General features: G+C 36.6%; 1 protein-coding gene across 1 annotated transcript in view; it reads left to right on the top strand.

Annotated features, from left to right (window-relative positions):
• The window catches only part of EYS (eyes shut homolog), an 874,042-nt gene that overhangs the window by 613,886 nt on the left and 238,588 nt on the right, over positions 1-21,568 (top strand). The window contains 1 exon segment of the mRNA XM_037392524.1: positions 2,407-2,519. Coding sequence (XP_037248421.1) covers positions 2,407-2,519 — 113 coding nt within the window.

Raw genomic sequence — 21,568 nt, 5'->3', positions numbered from 1 at the left:
CCCTCGTGGTATATCAAATAATATTGTTCTCTTAATATCCAAAGCATAACTTTGAGGAGGGGAAGGTTCACATCCAGTCCTTGAATGAGGGTTTATTTACTAAGCTCCAGGAAGCCTCAGTGCAGTCCTCCAGAATGTGTTAGCGACACAGAGAGACGATCTTCCCCATTCCAGCACTTGAACTTCGCTGTCTTCAAATGCAGAGTTCCACAGCTTAATTTTGAGTTGTATTAAAAGTACATTGTTTACCTTGCTTTCATCTTCACGCTGATTTATGTGATTTCATGTCCTTTTGATCCTCTATTGTGAGAAACTGAAAATTCTCAGCAAACTATGTTCTAATTCTCCTTGATGGTGGGTTTTCCTGAGTAAAGATTCCTAGGCTATATAGTCACTCTCTGTTCAGAAATTCTCATATGTGTCATCGTCCTTACACACCTTATAGTTTTTGCATATTGTGAAATCATCTTGGGATTTTGGTTTTGCTATCCTGAATAGCACAAGAAACACTGAGCCACTTGTGGATATGCGGAAGACCACAGACCCTAATAGAGATGCTGAGGGAATTTCTAGGGGCTCTCCATATTGAAAAAAGCTCACTATTTATTCCCAAATTTTCTGCTTCTGTTTTAATCATACTCTTCATTTATTGAAGGCCTTCCATGTTATCCCAGGGTGACCAAAGTACTTTAGAATCTTTTAGTACAGAAACTTGTTAAAAGCCTTTTGGAAATCAAAGGCTGTGTGCCAAGGCATCCTTTTTCACATATTCAGTATTCCTTCTGTGAGTTACAATTTCCATTTTCAGAAACCATCTCAACTATTCCCCAGTACATTACGTTCATCTATGTATCTATTAATTCTGTCATGTATTAATTCTGTAATGTAGTTCCTAATGATTTGTCTGGAATGGAACTGGGCTTACTAATCTGTAGTTTGGAGTGTGCCCTTGCATTCCCTAGTCTTGTGCCCCTTTCCCAAATTTAGAAAAAAAAAACAAAAGAACCCAAACCAACCCAAACCCAACCCAAACAAACAAAAAAACCCCCAAAATCCACATCTACCATTTCTATGGTGGGATGCCATTTTAAGTGATGACCACAGTAATTTCCTTTAGGACTTCTGGACAAACACTATTTTGTCTTTCTTTTTTTTTGCTACTGTTTGCTATGTTGATTTATTTTAAAATATTTCCGAGTAATAATTTGAAACATATCTCTGATGAATCCCTACTAAGAAGGAGTTCTCGCATAGGAATCTCCCAGAGCTCCTCTGCATTAAATTTTGATTTGGTGAGTTCATTTGCATTTCCTGCTAGAGCCTTACCTCTTTGAACACTCCTTTTACACTTTGATGGTCTGTTGGCCCTACAGACTTTCTGGCAGGCTTACTGCTCCTCTTCAGTTTTAAAAAACATTTAATGCTCACCATTATGCTTTTAGCAAATTGATCCTCAAGATCTTTTTATTTTTCTTTCTGCAAGTATCTAAACCTGACATCACGGTCAGTATTAGGAACGGGTCATCTGCAGTGTGAAGGACTATGGCAAGATCGCTTCCCCTCCTGTGGGCTTATGAACGGCATTCGTTTAGGTGCCTCAGGTCACACCCTCTTCCACTCTTACTGTCTTTTCTTCCCGAGTAGTTTCCCAAGGCCCCATTTGAATATGTTGATGACTTCCATCATCATGGACAGTCCTAGCAGTACTTTTTTTCTCAATTTGGCATGAAATTTATTATATAAACTATGGAGACCTATCTATTATGTGGTCCCAAGGACAGGTACACATGATCTGGTGTGACCAGGAATTGTCCAAGTCCAGTGGTCCAGTCAGTTGCAACATTTTGAGTGGCTTGTTTGTATATTATAACACCTGTCAACACACTGTGTTAGTGTTATTTGTTTAGATGGTGAGGTACACATAACAATGTATTGTTCTGTGGTTTTTTCAGTACCCCTACAGTGATTCCCAGTTTACTATGTCCTTAGGCATCTTTGAAACATGATTAATGATACTAGATATCTTTTGAGCAGCGAAGTAGTAAATTTAAAAGTAGAATTTTCAAAGCTTCCTTGTTTACTATTCCCCATGACCTGTGTTCATATATAAACAATACATACCTGATTAAAGTTAAAGTCCTCTTTTTACTGGTGTCTCATTATACCTGCAGTTCTGTCTGCATGTCCAAAACTCTGTTTAATTTTTAAGTCAGTACTGCTTATCTTGATGTAATTTCTTTTCATATTCAGTTTTTTAAAATAAAATTTCATTAAGGAAGAAATGGAGACCAGTGGGGCAGTAGTAGAATTAAAGTATGTTACAAATAATTTGCAGAAACTAAATTATTTTAAAACTAATCACAATGACAACAAGCAAAAGAACTATGTACATTTTCTCCTTTGTAGATACCTGGACCTGTCTACAATTTCACTGGCTGTATACAAGTTACAGAAATCAATAACGTGGGACCTTTCAACTTCTCTAGTGCTGTGGGAAGAAACAATATTGACAATTGCAGGTAAACTACCCTCTGTGCCTTTTAAATTGGAAGAAACTGTTTTCCTTGATTTTGCTTTCTTCCTTAAATAGGGTGACCATTTTATATAATTTCAGCAATGGTTACAGAACAAAAATACACTATATAGAGATACTGTGCTTTCTTCTATGCTTCTGAAGCATTTCCTTTATGGAAGGTGCTTTTTGCGGAGTAGTTCAGTTAAGCTTGTAATCTTACTTGGAGTGAGTTTTCACCCACTGAATGCTGAAACATGGCGTATTAAGCAAGATAATCTGCAACAAAATACAGGAGTGGGAAGTGGGGTGATGTGCTGGTTGTGTTTCTACTCATGGTTTTGAAATTTTCATTAATCTTGTAACAAATGCTGATGATTTGCTGCTGCACTTACTCTATTTGAGATTGTGAAAATAGCTGGGAAGGATTGTTTCTGAATACATGAAAAAAAACCAAACTTGGTTTCATTTTTGCATATTCATATGGCTGTTGGTCTTGCATTGGTTGAAATAAAAGGCTATACATAGGCTGTGGTGTCAATTAGGATTCAATTCTGTCATATAAAATGTGTGAACATGGAAAAGTGGAAAACAAAAGGAAGAGGTGAGTTGCGTTTGTACTTCATCAAGTCTTTCAGAACAAGGTACAATTTTACTCATAGGATGTACTATCACTGGAGGATTTTGTATAAGCCTTTTTACATATGGCTTTATTTTTTTTTTCCCTAAAATTTATGGAACAGTTTAATCAATGTTTGTGTGCTTGTTTCAACAGTAAGTCACAAAGCTAGTGGTAATGGACTAAATCATTATTTAAAGATCCATGAGATCTGGACTCTGCATTCACTTCTGTCTCTAGCCCCGTAATGCACTTACACACATCACACTCAAAGTTATGAAAGGAGTGGAAATAGCAAACCCAGGTAATCAACAACCTGCTTCAAGTACCATGCTTCTAAGCTTTTGCAAGTAAAACTAGGTCTGAACAAAAGTTCAGCTTGTTACATCTGCACACACCTGCCAACATCTCTATTTAGAACAGCAGCTCAGTGTCATCTCCTTGTTCAAACTTCGCAAAGAAATAAATCTTTGCACTGCACAAAGAAATAAAACTTTTGAGTTCCCCAACGCTTTTTATTTGGAAGATGTTCTCTAAGTACATTAAACAAACAGTTGAGGGTATAAATCCTGCACAGAATAGAGCTCTGACCTCTGTTGTGACAAACCCCAGATGAGAAGTGATGGCTCCACTCCTGACTTCCTGCATAGAGCTTCTTCCTAGCCAGAACCGTTGTCTCCTCCAAAATGAGGGCACATGCTCTTGTCTGAGGAACTATGCCTCTGTGCAGAACAGAAGTTCATAGAGATGAAAGCAAGTGAAGAAGCTACTTCACGTCTTTAATTCAGGTATTAGGGGGAAAAAAACTTGACCTGAAGATTTAATTTATTTATATATTAGAAAATAAACAGTCATTGGAAAAAAAAAAATCATAACCCATCCCTGACGTCACATCTGGTTACTATATTAGGAAATTGTTCTCCATTTTGCACAGTCATTAGAGCTTTGGTGTCCCAAATCCTAGACAAGATGTAGCTCTGTTCTTTAAACTACTGGAAAAAAGAGGAATCACTTAAAAATCAAGACTGTCATCATCTTTTGTGCTTTCTTTCATTCTCCAAAACAATACTTTATCTGAGAAGCATGTCTACATAGTCAGCCTTTTTGACACCTTTTTTTACAAAAAAAAAATAATTTCCTATTGAGTAGTTTACATAACCATTCATTTGACAACTGATAGCCTTCAAGAACCAAAACACGAATGAGAACTGCTTTGTCCAGTCTGTGTATGCAACAAATAGAGGGATATAGACAGGAAGGAAAAGGCATATAAGGAAATCTGGCTTTGTTCCTTTTAAAATTTGTTTAGTTTAGATGCTATAGTATCTGTTACATGGTAACCTGTAGAGTTATTTCCCACATTCTATTGCATTTTGTATTAATTATTCTTCCCTTCATAGTTAGTCAATTAGCATAGAAACATGACTGATACAGTATAATATAGATATTAAAGATGACTTTATTTGAATCATAGCTCAGTGATTATAGTCTAGGGCTGTTTCTTGCAGATACTTACTGTGTATATCTAACTGATTAGGTGAGTAAAATGACATGATAGTTTGTATAGATGGAAATAGTTTTGTACATAAAAGGATGCTGGAAGGATGTTGGGCCTCGTCAATCCTCTGTCCTGTACAACATCTCCCTTTTACCTCCCTGCTTGTTCCAGCACTGTACCTGAGCCTAACAGTGTCCAACCTCATGCAGTCCACACCGAGCTGGCTTCATCCTGATCCAAATCACAGTTATTTCTGTCTGTGAAAAGCTGGGAAACAGAATTGAAATTAGTCTGAATTTCCCTTGGTGGTATGGTTGTCCCATAGGAGTGGACTGCAGGGAAGCCTAGGAAGCATTCGCCATGCACATTCCCTGCCCTGTGACACATGAATTTCATATCTGCCCACACGTGGCAGCTTACATCATCCTTGCTTTTCACTTTAGGTATAACCCCCATGCATCAGTCCTTACATGCAAATTCTGCTTCCCAGAAAGCATCTAGGAGGCCCAACTACCATTCTTTTTTTTTGCAAGACAGGCTTCGTAGGAGGAGAGCTTTGTTTTGAGAAGGAAGGAGAAAGTAATTGAAGAAAGTTGCTTAAAGAGGGCAATAATGGATTATATATGCTGCAAATACAAGTAGCTGAATAGTAGAAAGCCTGGTGTACTTGGTGGTGTATTTTCAGAATTCCCATGGTCCTGTTGATGCAATATTGCTACAGTTGGAGGTGCCTGGAAGTAACAGAGTACTTTACAATGTGGCAGACAAAGTAACCCAGTTTCTTCCTGTAAGAACATCCCTGTATTGATCAACGAGTGACACTTAAGTATTTCTGTTCCCTGCTGTTGTAATTTTGCTTCAATTGACTTCTACCTATCATCACCTGTTTGTAGACTTCTCATCCTTTTGAAAGCCCCTACTTTTGCATATTTAGCCATACTCTAGTGGCAGTCACTTACTCTGCTGGGGTTTTTACATCTTGGTTCCCCAGAAGCACGGATTACTTCGTTATTATGGTGTAGGTCAGCCAAAGGGAGACAAGCAGAAACTTCTTAATGTGTATGGGCTTGTGAGTAAATTTTAAGCTTATGAATTTTTAATAGGCTTGAAATTTACTCAAATGTCTTCTGCCATTTTTTTAACTAGATCTATTTGAATTTTAAAACACCAAAAGGAGGATCTAATATGTGCAAGGAATATAGAGAGCTTTCAAAAATAAATTTTAGATACAGTTCATTAACCTTTTCAAAACTACTGGCATCACAAGTCAGTACCTTTCATATTATATTATGTACTCCATGTTGCTTATCTCAGAGATTCATGCAATTTAGGTCACTGTTTAAAATTTTTTGAGAATAAGAAATGTAAAAAATGAAGCGATAACATTAATTTCACTGGCATACATATCTGACTGTTTGCTGTCTAAAATGCTATATATAGGGCAAGAATGCCTTTTGTTCCTTTAGCATTCATTTTTTGTCATGCAAATATCATATGCTGCAAAGCAGGGAGAATTATTTTAACTTGGTAGAACTAAATAGGAGATAGGGACAACATTCAAATTGCCTTTCATGTCATTTTGGAAGCAGATGCTAAATTCTGCTTAAATTCAAGAGGATGATTGATAAAGCAAGCACTGGGCAAGGTAAGATCAAAGACCTTAAAACTTGAAATAATCCTGATGATTCTGAAAGATGCAGGATTTCTGTGCGTGCTCAGAAGCACTGATGTTTCAAGCCTGAGGCTTTAACTCAGTTAATCTGTGAGGTCATGGCTCAGGTCCTTCTGATAATCACATGCATCACTGTTCAAGCCTGGAGTTCATAGATAGGCTGTAACCCGTGATACCACAGGGAGGAGGGAATAGCTAGGAGGGATGTATTGCACTGAGGACTCATTAGAGCTTCCTGCCATAAGATGTAACCAAGGTAGAACAGAAAATGGTGGAAAAATGGTAAGGGCAGGAGACTGAATTTAAGTTTGACTCTCTGAGAGCAGGTTTACAGCTATAAAGGTCCTCTGAGTTATGTGGGTTTTGCTTTCAGAAAAGGTTATAACAGAACCATATCAATTAATAAAGGTCAGCCTCCAGTAGGTAGTTTTCCAGAATTATGCCAGACTGTATACTCAAGTAAATCTTGTCAAAGTTTATTTTAAGATTCTGTTTAAACTATTGCTGCCCCAGAGTTATGAATATATAGACAATTTTGGAAAAGATTATATGATGGCCAACAGTAGTAGAAGAGACAATTGGAAATAAAGGATCTCTGATGGGATCTGTTAAGAAAGGAATTTTTTTTTTTCCTTCTTCTGAAGCAAGTAAGGTACTCGTGATGCGTTAATGCAATATAAAGCTCCTGTAAGTGTTTCAGAAAATGTTACTGGAATAGATTTGCAGGATAAATGACTATCACTTTCGGGTAGAGTTCAGATGACAGATATAAATGAAGCTTTGAGTCACAGCATTAAAAGCTGGTGTTTACTGCGGCTCACTTCTATTTTAATGTCTGGGAGCTAGGACTGTTGTATATTCCTGTAAGAGTTTACTGCATGTAGTAAATTCAAAGGTTCCAAACACACACACATATGTAAAATATATACATATACATATATCTATCCAAGCCATGATTTGTTCTTCTTTTAAAAAATACCTAACTAGGAAACATAAAATTACTGTTGCTGTTTCCTAAGAAGAGTCTTACTGGTGAATGCAAATGTACAGGGCTGATTTCCACTCAGAGACAGGAGCTAATAAGCTGAGTTCTTCGTTACTGCCCATTGGACAGATTTTCAGTTGATTTTTTTAAAGTTCTTATTTTGCTGTTAATTTATCTTAAAGTGTTTTTTTCCAGGCTGAAACTGAGTTTCATCTCAGCAAAGGCTCTGACTGCTATTTGCAGTTAGGAAAGAGGCTCTTGAATGTGCATTACCCAAGTTCCATTCCATCATGAGGACTGATGGGTTTCCTAATGCATGGCAATTTTCTCAGGAGCTATGCAATACATTTCAGAGAACTCTACATGTTTTCAGGAAGCCTTCAGTTCCACTTCCCCTCACTTATCCACTTTTGCAGAAGCTCTAAATCCTCTTCCTTATGTGAGTACTCCCCTTTCCATTCTGTAGTTTACTGTGGTATTTTCACAAACACACCAGCAGACCACAAACACCTTTGTGAAGTTCACTCTCCTGCGCGATTTCTCAGCATGTCTCTTCCTCTGTAGAACTTCCTGCTTTTTCAGAATATTATAAAACATCACAACTTAAGGAATCTGACACCACGTATTTAAAGTGTTTGATTTCTGTCTTTGGATTGAACTGCATACCTTGTAGTAGGGAAAGCTGGCTCAAATGAAAGGGAAATCGCACGTTTCCAGACTTAAGCTCTTCTCTCTACTTACATCTTAGTTTATGAAAAAATGCAAGATCCTATGGGAAGCATTGAGCTTCTGTTATACGTAAAAGAGATTATTCAGACTTCATCTCAGTTTAGGTAGTTATGTTCACATTTTTTCATTAACAGTTTGGAGTTATGTGCTTAAATATGAAACAGCAAAGAGAAAGAATATATAGGGCTCCTCAACACTGTAGAAGAAAATGATTAAATGAACAATACTGACACTACTTAGTTTTAATTATTTAACAGGGTTTCTGTTTTTTCTGTCGTTAACATAGAGATTGCACTAAATGTTTCTGAAGTACAATTGAAAATAAAGCTTCAGAAAGATCATTCATTTATATTCACCACATAAGATGCTCGATATTATGTTAATAACTATTCTGTCCAATTTTAACATAGAGAATGATAACAAGCTTTTGTTCTTTATGTATTTATTTTGTTAGTTTTTTCTTTCTCATCTATTGCTTTTGCAGTCTGATTACCTTTTCTGTATGTTTCTAATTTTCCCTTTTTCCTTTCCCAGTGCCTGAGTTGCTTACATATAGTTTAATCCTCTGTGCTTGAGTTGCCCTTCTTGATTTCCCTCATCTTTTACAACATGTCTTTGCAATTTTTTCTTTCCCTTTGTGAGTTTTGCCATCCTGTGCAATTTCCTTTGTGCTCTCTGTGTGTACATGAATTTGGGATATTTTTCTGTTACCTTTTCTTCCTCCTTTGACATTTCCGTTCAGATGATTTTTTCAGTGATAAAGGCTTCAATATTGAAAAAGAAAAAGAAAGAAGTGACAGATCTAATATTTCCTACTATTATAAATCCTCAAAACCACAGTAAATTGCTGTGTAAGGCTTTAGCTCCATCTTTTGCAGTATTCTGTGGAAATTGTGGGGGATATTAAGACAAATCCCTGTGTCATATAAGCAGGTGAGTTAATGAGTCTTTGCAAATATTTACATTTCTCTCCCTATTTCTGGAAAAGGTTGCCTCTCATCAGCATACTACAAAACTAACACCAATTTTTCTTGGGGCAACTCTGTTTCTAAAGGAATAATAATAATTTTTGGTGATTATCTTAGAGTCATAGAATCATAGAATCATTTAGGTTGGAAAAGACTTGTAAGATCATCAAGTCCCTGTTAACAGAGGACTGCCAAGTCCATCACTAAGCCGTGTCACCAAGCACTGCATTTACACGGTTTTAAACAGCTCCAGGGACTGTGATTTTACCACGTCCCTGGTCAGCCTGTTCCAATGCTTCACCGACTTTTCAGTGAAGAAATTTTTCCTAGTATTCAACCTGAACTACTCCTGGCACAACTTGAGGCTCTTTCCTCTTGTCATCTGGGAGAAGAGACCAGCCCCCACCTGCCTACAACTTCCTTTCAGGCAGCTGTAGAGAGCGGTAAGATCCCCCCTGAGCCTCCTTTTCTCCAGACGAAACAACCCCGGTTCCCTCAGCCACCCCTCATAAGCCTTGTGCTCCAGACCCTTCACCAGCTTCGTTGCCCTTCTCTGGACACACTCCAGCACCTCTACATCCCTCTTGAAGTGAGGGGCCCAAAGCTGAACCATGTTTTGAGGTGCGGCCTCACTAGTGCCAAGTACAGGGGGACAATCACTTCCCTTGTCCTGCTGGCCACACTGTTTCAGATACAAGTCCAGATGCTGTTGGCCTTGGTCACTGGGCACACTGCTGCCTCATGTTCAGCCGTCTGTCAGCCAGCACCACCAGGTCCTTTTCCACTGGGCAGCTTTCCAGACACTCTTCCCCGAACCTGTAAGTATTGCTTGGGGTTGTTGTGACCCCAGGGCAGGACCCAGCACTGAGCCTTGTTGAACTTCATACAACTGTCCTCAGCCCATCAGTCCAGCCTGTCCAGATCCCTCTGCAAAGCCTTCCTGCCCTCAAGCAGGTAACTCTCCCTTTAACTCGGTGGTGTCTGTAAACTTACTGAGGGTGCACTCAATCCCCTCATCCAGATCATCAATAAAGATACTAACCAGGACAGGCCCCAGTACTGAGCCCTGGGGAACACCACTTGTGACCTGTCACCAGCTGGATGTAACTCCATTCACCACCGCTCTTCGGGCCTGGCCATCCAGCCAGCTTTTTACCCAGTGTAGAGTACACCCGTCCAAGCCACAAGCAGCCAAGTTCTCCAGGAGAATGCTGTGGGAGACTCTGTCAAAGGCTTTACTAAGGTCCATGTAGACACCATCCAAAGCCTTTCCCTCATCCACTAGGTGGTTCAAGTTGTCATAGAATGAGATCAGGTTTGTCAAGCAGGAGCGGCCTTTCGTAAACTCCTGCTAGCTGAGCCTGATCCCCTGGTTCTCCTGCACATACTGTATGATGGAGCTCAGGATGATCTCTGTAACCTTCCCTGGCTTCGAGGTCAGGCTGACAGGCTGACATCTTGACCTTACTCACCCTTCTGTAACTTCAGGCATGTGCATTATACCAACAGAGAATTGTTTCGTAATTCTATCAATAGAATTCAGTGGCAGTCATTGTCTGTTAGTGTGTCTGAAATGAACAATTGTAATGAGAACTTGGTTTCTGCTTGAATTGCCAGGCACCTGCATGGAAGCATGGAAGACAAGTCTTAAAGGGTAACATGCATTTATTTTCTTCTGTTTTTATCAAGGAGCTATTTGCAGGTATATATGTCAATGTATGCATGCTAATGGAGCCAACGGATAAGTCTGAGGCAGTGTGTTATTGCAAATAAATAATATTTCAATTAAATGTTTTGGAAAACACTCTGACACAGTTGCACAGAAATGAAATTTTTTTATGAATAAGACTTAGAGGTTTTTTAATGGAATTGTCTTTTTACTACTGTTCATGTGTACTTCATTATTTTATATTGCATTCTTTTTCATGTGCTACGGAAGAGGTTCCAGTGCTTGAGAAATTCTGTTTTCCTGTTATGTCACACCTTTGTATCTATTTTAGTACAGTCATATAGTACTGAATAGCTCCTGTTACTTGATATTCTTATTCTGTATGATTACTAAATTTATTAGTGTAATTTATAGTTTCTTTCACCCCAAATACTTAACCATTGCATATAAGTTGATCCCTTTAAACATTAGTACAATAAAGTGCTAAACTTTAGTAAGAACACTCATAGTACAGAACTGATTTTCTTACATAAATACTTTACGAAGTAGAAATATGTGATGAAGATTTCCATTACAACAAAAAAATCTGTATCTGATTTGGACTCTTCTTTGGCTTATCAAGAAAATATTTTTTTAAGATTTACGAGAAAGACTCATTTTCCCATTAATGAATGTAACTTTTTCATTTCATATTTCAGCACAGCTTCCCTTACATAATAAAATAATTTCATAAACATGAAAATCTAAGGTTTTTGCTAGAAGTAAAAAAAAAAAAAAAGGATTGGGTTGAGATCCCAATTTTCCTACAAAACCGGAGCAGATTCACAAAAATGAAACTAAATATAAAGCCATTTTTCAAAGTTCTAAAAACTTCACTACACATACTTTTTCACAGCATTAATAATATCATGTGTCATAGCCATTGCAATACTCTTTGGAAACTTTATCTTAATGCTTAAGAAAAATTATCTTAGTGACACAAGACATCAAGTAGTATGGTTCAATAGCTTCCTGAAATAATCACTTGGGCTTCTAGCCAGACAGGTATATGAATAATGAAAGGCTCTTCTTCTACCCTCTTGAACAGAAAAAATAATCTCCATTTGTTCTGCCAGTCTAAAACTTGCAGATGGGTGCAGGGATTGTTTGACAGAATTCAGCTTTAAGAATATTCAGAAAAGCCAAGTATAGAACAGGAGGAATTGTCTAAATCAATTGAATAGTAAAAGAAATTATCTTGTATGTTTTCCTTATTGGACTACAGTCACACAGCTTTAGTGCTAGCATTTGATGTCATTCCAATTACAGAAATCTAGAAATACAGAAAAAATGTTTTGTATATACTCACAAATAATTAAACTTTGGAGCAGGTTTCCACGACTTCCAAGTTATGGGCAGCGAGTGCCTCATAAAGGAGATGTAGTTGCTTTTGTTATTATACCAGACTGTATTGTGAAGAGAGGCATATTAGATAGAATAAGTAAGAATGAGTTATACTGAAAGGAATGGTTTGCCTACTGGAAGCTTAAATCAGTATAATACTCTCTTTGACTTTTGTAATCTTTGAGATTCACTTCCGAATTTGATACAGAAGTAATAAGAAATCATAAGAGTTGCCTTTAACTGCTAGAATGTCAAGAGAAAAGTTTAGAAGTTCAGTTTTATTCTGTGTAGTAGCTCTCTGCTGGCATCCATTCTGTGTCCTTCACTGTGTCCGTGAATAGACCACAGGGCTTCATGACTTTTGAAGTATTTGTGGGTTTATAAAAATCTCATTTAACAAAATTAAAAGTGGAACAATCCACATCACAAAACCTTGTGTGTTTTTATACAAAATAAAATCCATCACAAATAATATTTCACTTTTGGAAAAGATTTTACAATTAAAAAAAAAAAATATTTGAGCTTCTCTTTGGCAGAGCAGTTTTAATAACAACTGTCCATTTCAGATCTCAAGATTTTTAAAGAATCCAAGTTTTAAAACCAGATTTTTTTTTAATTGCCTTGTATTATTGATATCCAAAAGATGTCCATTGTAGTGATATGTATTGTGAACCTATAAATCAAAATTTGCTATGTTAATATGTATTTGACTTCATGAAAGGTATTTGCAATAAAATAAAATTCCTCTAAAGTTGGTCAAACATGGCAGGTTTAATTATTACTAAAAGACAAAAGCCTGAAAAAAGGAAATATTTTTGAAATTAATTTTGTACAAAACTTCATATTTGAAGTTCTTTTTTAAACAGGCCAAACCCCAAAAGATGAACGATGTCTTGACTAGATACTTTTGGTTAATGTAGACAGCAACTCAATGTAAGCTTCTTGAGCAAAATGATAAATGTGGTTTCTGTGTGTCTGCACAAGAAAGTAGGAAGACGATTTCATTTCTGTGTACACTATTGATTGTGATGTTGGTTCTACTGTATTTCATTGTGTACTGGTGTGCACTGGAGCAGTACCTAGAAAGTACAAATGATGAAAGGCTTAATTAAAAAATCCTCAAAGAAATCTGTGATTATTTTTTTTTTAAGGGTATGCAGAAAGATACTTTAGTAATGTAGTATCTTTGTTTTTTTCTAAAATATGACTGAGGGTGATTATAGTGTATACGAAGATAGCACATATGTTTGATGATGAGAAACACTGGACACAGAGGAGGTTTCTTTAGCTCAGCAGAGACAAGCATGTTAGAACCAATGGCTGAAGGCTGTAACCAGAATATCTGAATTGGTAATAAACCAAAAATGCTGTAACAGTAATGATGATTACAATTGGTACAAACTGCCAATTGAAGTGGTGGCTTCTTCATGTGTTGCTGTGTTAAAATTAGACTGTGTGTCTTTCTAGAAGGGACTTAATAGGCTTAATACAGTTATAAGTGCAGCAGATATGAAGATCTGGGACAAGCAGAAGAGGTGAAACTGGTATAAGCTGCATTAAAAAACAAACAAACAAACACCAGAGCAATTATGTGCATAAAGGAATTAAAAGAATAAATAATTAGTACGGAATGTAAAATAGATGATGCATGCATGGTTGCATGTCTATAATATATTGCTGAGTGTTAAATTGTCATACATTCTTATGTTCAGGAAATCTCTGCATCTTAGATACCATCATTCTTAGGTTCTAAACCAGAAAATACTGAATGAACTGATAAAATATATAATTATTTCTTACTTTAATACATTCTTACTTAAATGAGCCTGTGAATCAGATAGTATCTGTATTGGCTGATTAATATATAAGCAAATTATTATCAACAGCCAATAAATGGTCTTCTGTGGGGAGCTGCTAAGCAAAATTTTATTTTCTACAGGGAGTGGGGATTGTTTCTTTAAGGCCGTAATATTAAGTAATGCGATACTAGAAAGTTATATCATCCTTCAAGGGACCTTGGTTATAAAGTGAAGAAAACAAACTTATCCCTACTACTTGATTGCAGCAGAAAAACAAATATATTTACCAGTAAAAGAAACATAAATTTCCTTCCAAAATTCATATAAATATTTTACAATTACCTAATTTCTTGAATCCTTAATTGATTATAAATAGTTTATGTGTTTTTCCTGTATCTGTAACCTGCAAGGCTGTTTAATCATGTCCTGACTCTTGCTCTGCAGTACTGTAGATACACAGTGCATCACTGCCCCCTGCAGCCTTGAAACACTAGTATAACATTTTAAAAAATATGGTCTTGATCTTTGTTGAACCATTCAGAAAAAAAAAACAGGTTTATATCCTGTTGTATCCTTTCCTTTTTTCTCCTTCCTTCTTTAAAAGTGAAATCACAGTTCTTGGGTAAAGAGAAAATGCTTCAGAAAATTAACCTAAAAATCAAGACAGATATTGATATATTTGTGAGAATAATTATTCTTTTCCTTCAAAAAAACTGACATATAAAAAGCAGTAACCAGAAGCATAAGCATTTCAGAATATATGTGTAAACTTTAGGATGAATAGTTACAAAAAGAAATTCTGGCTTTTGAAAGATCATATTCTGTAATGTGTAGAATATTCAGAGTATACAGAAATCACTGCCTTATCTGTGCAAACCTGCAGTAGGTATTAATGTGTATTTTTGATGATTCACTCAAAGTCACACATATAATATAAAGGTAAGTTTGGGGTTTCTGTCCTCTCCTTCAACTCCTACTCATATCTTTCTCAAGTCATTGTTAAATTTCTACAAACTATTAGTTATGGGTTTATAGATTTCTTTTGAAGCTCTGAAGTTTAAAGGAACCAACGGTTTAAAATCTTAAGTAATTTATCTATGTATGGGGAAAAGGAAGGATTTCAACTGATAAACTCCTGAGCTGTTAAAATTACAAGCAGTGTCAAAAAGAGAACATGAACATAAATGAACTGAACTTCAAAGAAACACATGTCTCTATGCTGTTCGAGAACTTGTTGAGGTATATATGCTTCAGACCAGCTTTCTGAAAATGGATTTCCCCATTTTTCCTCTCTCCACCTGCTCTACAATTAAGAAGTAGGTAGGAGAAGATGCTGCACTACTAGTACTCATACAAGGTCCTAGCTGACATAAAAGTGTGAGTTGGCTTTTCTTAACCATCAACATTTTTGTATTTAAATACCAACATGTAGTATGAATTTTTTACATCTGTAAGGAAGCTGAAGACCAAATAACATTATCCAACTGAAAATGCAGTAATTTCTTAGAACTAACTGCCTAACATATTTCACTGATGTTATGAAATTGAGTAAGTATTGTATGAAAATGAAAGTGATTAGATTTCTTCGGTTTCTGGGCACTATAAAAATAAGTGTGACATCTATAATTGGCTTCAAGCATTTAACAAATAAAATCCATTTCATAAACCAGAAGATATAAAATATTCTTGACTGAATTGAGGTATATGAAAGAAATTCACCAGAGTTCAGAACTCTTAAGTGGCAAGGTGATTTTACTTGCAAGTGAGGTGATTAATTTTATTTACAGTAAATATTTTTTTTCTTCAGAATATATTTCTAATATACACGGAGTAAGATAAGTTATCTAATTTGGGAATATGACCATGTATTAAGCTCTTGTCAGCTTTTCATCAAAGTTGACTACATGAAAGAACTTACTATTTTTTACTAAAAAAAGGTTTATTTGTACATCCTAAGCCATGCTAAGCCCTTTGCAAATGGCAGTGCACAGCCCACTCGCCATGGTGGGTTTTATTTTCATCATTTAAATCAAAAGGTTAGATATTAAGAATACTGAATTCTAAGTGAGTTGTCATTATTTTTCACAAGGAAACCAAGAAAGTAAATAAGAAAGAAGGTAAGCACAACAAAGTAATCTCATATTGTTTAACCTCCTGATTGTGTTCAGATGATAGCTTTCATAAAAAGCTTGTTTCATAGAAATCATGATCAGGATTTGGCTGATGTTCTTAAATATAACCTGCTTTGAGATAATGACCCTGGTAAATCGCTAATATCAATGCTTTAATCATAGATGCTCTTCATGACTTAAAGTTACTGAAAAACAAATAGCAGAAAAATGTAGTGCAATTTGAAGGTATCAAAGTATTCACTTTGACATCAGGAATATTCTCCAGTTGTGCCTCAGGTTTCTCTTTTTCTCTTGCTTTGAAACTTGTTTTGTACTTGGAAAGATCAATTACTTTTGGCAACTGGTATTGCCTAGTCCCAAATCATAACCAGGTACTTAACACGTCCAATGACATAGCATTTGGGTTCAGGTAGTGTTTAAGATAACCAAAAACTGTTAGGATCAATAGATGCAAAATATCAACTTGCTTAAACATTACCCTGGAACAGCCTGACCACTTGATAATTTCAATCCAACATACTTTTAGTTTGGTATGTTCTCTGCCTCCTTATGATCTTGCCGTGTCACAGCCTTTGGGCTGGTAAGAAGATGGGAGGGTTTGAATAATCGATTTTTAGCATTTTGCTGTGAAGTAGTCCATGTTGAGAAAAGGCAGCTCCTTAGTTATTCCTAGTCTTTAACCAGAACTGAATAGTTTAGAGCAGCACAGTGGCGTGTTGTTCTGCTGCATTTGATCTTGATTCCTCTGTGCACAGTTTTGAGTACAGTTCTGCAAGCTGAAAGGACAGAAACCTGCTGCCAAGGCATCTGGAGTTTCCTCTCTGTATTTCTTGTTTGTGAACTATATGCTTTTTGTCCAGTTGTTCACACTAATAATAGAACTTCTCAGTCATGATAATGCTGCCTGTTACTATCCACATTTTAAGATTTTGCTAAGCCACATGGTCTCTTAGTAATGCTAAGTCATCAGGCTCTTCATTGTGAACTTAAATTGCTTAAAGCTTTAGCAAGTTCACTTTGGGTTGTAACAAGGTAAAGTAAGCTCTGTTCTTTGCTGTAAAGGTACACAATTCATAAGGAATGATTTTAGTAAATGTTTTGTATACCTGAAAATGTTTTGGGATGTTTTTCAGTTATATAATCAAAACATGCATAATTTTAAGTGTGACATAGTGAGTAGAGAAGTAGGAATTTGTCCTCATTCATCAGAGTTAATTTGTTCAGTTACATCTCTAGTCAATGGAGAAAGGTGAGCACTTTTCTTAGAAGAGGATGAACTGGAGATGCCTTTCTCTGTATGTAGAGTGTCTACAGGAAGAACCAAGGTGGTCAGTTCAGGCAGGTTTCCAAGCTCTTAGGCAGATAATGTTTGACAAAGTGAATTCTCTCCTAGAGTTTTGTTGGCAGATGAAATTTCATCAAATATTTAGGAGCGAGAAGGCTAGTTTGGGTGGCATTTTGAAATTGGAATTGATAAAAGATTGAACATGAGGTCACACGTACTGAACATATTAATTACTTTGTTATTGATTGTTCTTGTTTCTTCTGTCATTGTCATCGTTACAGTATTTATTCACTCTCAAGTGAAGTGAGAGTGCTCACTAAAAAAAAACCACATTGTGGCCAAAGTTCAAATGATTTTCCATTTGCATGAAAGTAAAATATTCCATACTCCAGCATTTAACAACCTTCCTCTAGGAAAATTCCATTAGCAAGAAAATAACTTAGTTTAGTGTACCCTTAGAGTCATTCCATGATAGTATAAGAAAGAGGGAAAAGACACCTACCAGCATTGCCTCTTATACTAGGACACTCTGAAATATGATACTGCTGTAGGGAAAAAAAATAAAATATTAAATTGTAAACAATAGCAGGAGTCAATAATGGGATGTACTCACATACAGAAACAGAGGAATATCCAAAACTGAACTTCTGAATTCTCAAACAGAAGCCTCCTACCTGGTAGCTGCTATCAGTATGAGGTGGTTGTAAATTTTAGTAATGTCTGGAGCAAACGATAGTAGCACATGCTGAAGCCTCCAACTAAGAAAGAAACATGAGATAAAAGCACCATTTAGGAGACTGATCTCACATTGTACTTCTGCACAGAGACTATTTTGATTGGGGAAAATGAGTGCTTGGGGTTCTAGAGAGAAAAGTGAGTGTTGAAAAATAAGAGCTCCTGAAAAGAAGATGTGGTCTTGAACAAAAGAAGGGGGCCAGGAAAGAAGGAGGTAACCATCCTGGCTGGAGGAGAGATCCTGGAAGTGGGGGATGGTACAGAAGATAAGAAAGATGCATGGAGATGAATACCAGGGGACACACAGGAACCATGGCTGGGAATAGTCAAAACAAGTTACTACGAGCAGCAGCTCAGCGTGAATCAACATGACTTTCTACTCGAGCTTCCCCGGCCAGTAGCAGCCTCCCTGCTGGGAAGAAAAGTGGAAACCTTCTGAGTGCAACAGAGCATGGGGTGGAGTAAGGGTGTGAGGGAGTGTGTGAGATAAACAAGCAGGGTAAAAACTCTAATCTTGTAGGTTCTTAAGCAAACCCCAGCACCCAGATCCACTATGGGTTGTTGATTACTCTGTCATCTGTGACACATGCTTTATTGAATCTAAAATTATTTAAATTAAAAAATAAATTAAAAATTACATTAAAAATTACATTTAAATTAAATTTAAAAATGTACATAAAGGCCTATTATTTTAGTTTCTTATCTACTACCTTATAAAATACTATTTAGGAAATTTTCAGTAGTATAAATTTTGTTCTATTTGTTAATATCATGGAGATATTTTGACTTATCATATTCACGACATTCTTCCTCATGCACTCAGTAAGAATGCAGTAATATTTCAATTAAATGCCAGATTACTGATGAATAAATGATGTTTGTGTTTATGCATACCAGCCGTTCTCCAGCATTAAGATATAATTACAAATTAAGTCTGGAAGAAAGACTAGATAATACATAACAGTACTCTGCATTTTTAACTCATTCTGTATTAATAATTTCTACATGTCTATCTCCTCTTGTTTGCAGGCCAGCACTCATGGTAGTTTTAATAGCATGTGATACAAAATGACTTTTTATACTCCCATCTTTCTCCTATCACACAGTCTTTGAATTGCAAAATGCTTTCTATCAGGCAATCTTAATTAGTATCTGTAAAGCAGTGTAGGCCTTCCCTACTTGTATTATGTAGGCAAGAACTATTTTCAGCACATGAGGAAACAAATGCAAAAGGAGATTAAGGACTCTTTCTGTGAAAAATTTTTAGATGCCTAAACTATTCTTATGTGAGACACCTAAAAACAAATTATGTACTCTTAAGACTGCATGTTATCTATAATGTAATCAGGGTGCATTGAAGTTCTAGCCTGCCAAAGTGTGTGTTTCGGGAAGAACACTTCCCAAAGTGTTTTGGGAAGCACCTTCATTCTCTCGAAAGTCCCTCTCACTCATTAGGGTCTGAGAATGTCTCTACTCATCCTTCATAAGTGTATGTCACACAGGGCAAGAGCTACTAGGCATGCCCAGAACAAATTGCGATGAGACTGTACAAGACGTATCCAGTGGTGGTACATATCCGCTTTCCAGTTTTATCCTTCAGATCAGTGGTAAAACCACTGTTCTGGTTTATCAGATACTTGACTTCAGCTGCGTCCTCAGGAATTACAAACTTGCCGGTCTGATACCAGAAGTGTTGCAAGAACTCCCCAGACCAGTCCCTTGGTCTGTTCTGTCTGCCGTGGAACAGGTATTCACTGGATTGAGTGGAGAAAGGAAAAGTATTCACATACGGTTCCCCATCCCTTGGGTTAGAATATTCATCTGATTACTGACTTGGATTTTTCCACTGTATCATATTTATTTTTTTTAATATACCTCTCAAAGCATTTTTTTTTATTCCTTCTTGGTGAAGCAGGGCTCTAGCCATCTGGAGAATCTTCACTGTGGGCAAAGACCAAAGGTTTTGCTACCACAGTCCTGAGAAATACAATGCAGAAGTCTTGCCTGAGATTAAATATTACATAGGAAATCAACTGCATATTCAGCATCTAGAAGTAATTCTCCTTTATCCCTCACAGACACATTGTGCAATAATACTCCATAGGTAGATCTTCCATTTTGGAGTCTAAATTATAGATGGCATCATTGAGGTGGAAGAACACCTTTAGCTCTCGAAACTATATAGTAGCTTTGGTTGGCAGTAGTGACTTCATTTGGATCATGATGTTTTAGATAGCTCTCACAGCATCTCTGTCACAGGAACTCAATTTACCCAGTACAATTTATTCAGCCATTTGGGACTGGACAGAATGGTTATATTCTAATCTTGCAGAGGCTTTTCAGAACGACAAGTACAGTGCCATGTTAAAAAATAACATTTCTGATCTGCTGAGAGAATCTTCAAGGAGGGAATGTGAAAATATTTTTCCCATTCAAAACCACTAGTTTCAAGTAACAAAAGTAGTTGATAAATCAACAAAAAGACATAGTACTCAGGAATTTCAAGTGCTGTTTTTCTAAACAGCAGCTAAGATGAAACTAGGAAGAGGTTTTCTGACTGTGACTATTGACTAAATGTAAAATAAAAGGCTGAAATCTGGACAGATTTGAGATTTGCTTAAACTTCAGAAAGTTGTAAGATTTGCACATTGGTCCACTCAGTGCTCAGTAATTTTGATTGCTCTCCTTTTTAAAAGTTTAATGTTTGGATGATAGAAAGTCAAGAGGGGCTTAAAAGGGAGGAAGGGGAAGGCTATAAAACAGCAAAACCAAACCAAACCAAAGATCGGTGTGAACAATTGAAAGATTCAATGCTCTCTTCTGCCAGCAACCCACGTAAAAAAAAAGGAGTGGATTTGGTATAGAAATTCAGTCCTAGCAAAACCATTATTTTTCATGTCCTAAACTTAGGGACCGTGAGGGTTTTTTTTCAAATATCATCTGAAAAATGCACTTTAATGTCCTGTTTAGGAAGACTTCTACTATTCAGATTTCAACATAAAGTATTGTTGCTGCAAATTCTGTGTCATAATTTATTTATCTGTTGTAAAGTCTATGCGAGCTACATGCTTTAAAGCAAACAGGACAGGAATATGTCTCTTAGTACATGAGTTTATTTTTCTTCTTCCCCCTTTCACCTGTCTTTCCGTACCTGACATGTCTTCCCATGTCTGGCACTGCTACGCATCCTGGAGTTCATAATTTTTACTTTGGATTTGTAAACCAAGCTTTCATAAACATCATTATGTCTGTTAATTGCATTCTCACATCCTCGGCTGCATTGTATATCAAATATACTATTTGCATTGCTAAGAGTTTGCACCATTAAATGAGATGCTGTGTGTGCAAAAGCAGCTGCAAATGATGTTATACCAACTGCGAATTTTTAAATGGAAAGCTACAGCTACAGTATCACTGAGTTCTGCTACCAAAATGCTGTGCCTAGTAGGAGGGAGAAGCTGGGTCCATAGCCTGGAACATATATTGAGAATTGAATTTTTTAAAGAGATATGCCTGATCGTAAGTCATCTCTGCTGGAAAAACAGACATCTGATGTTTCCAAATCAAACAAAGACTGGAATG

This window comes from Falco rusticolus, chromosome 6, assembly GCF_015220075.1.
Source record: "Falco rusticolus isolate bFalRus1 chromosome 6, bFalRus1.pri, whole genome shotgun sequence".
In the NCBI taxonomy this organism is placed as follows: Eukaryota; Metazoa; Chordata; class Aves; order Falconiformes; family Falconidae; genus Falco; species Falco rusticolus.
The sequence above is the reverse complement of the archived record's forward strand: the minus strand, read 5'-3'. Positions and strand labels throughout refer to the sequence as shown.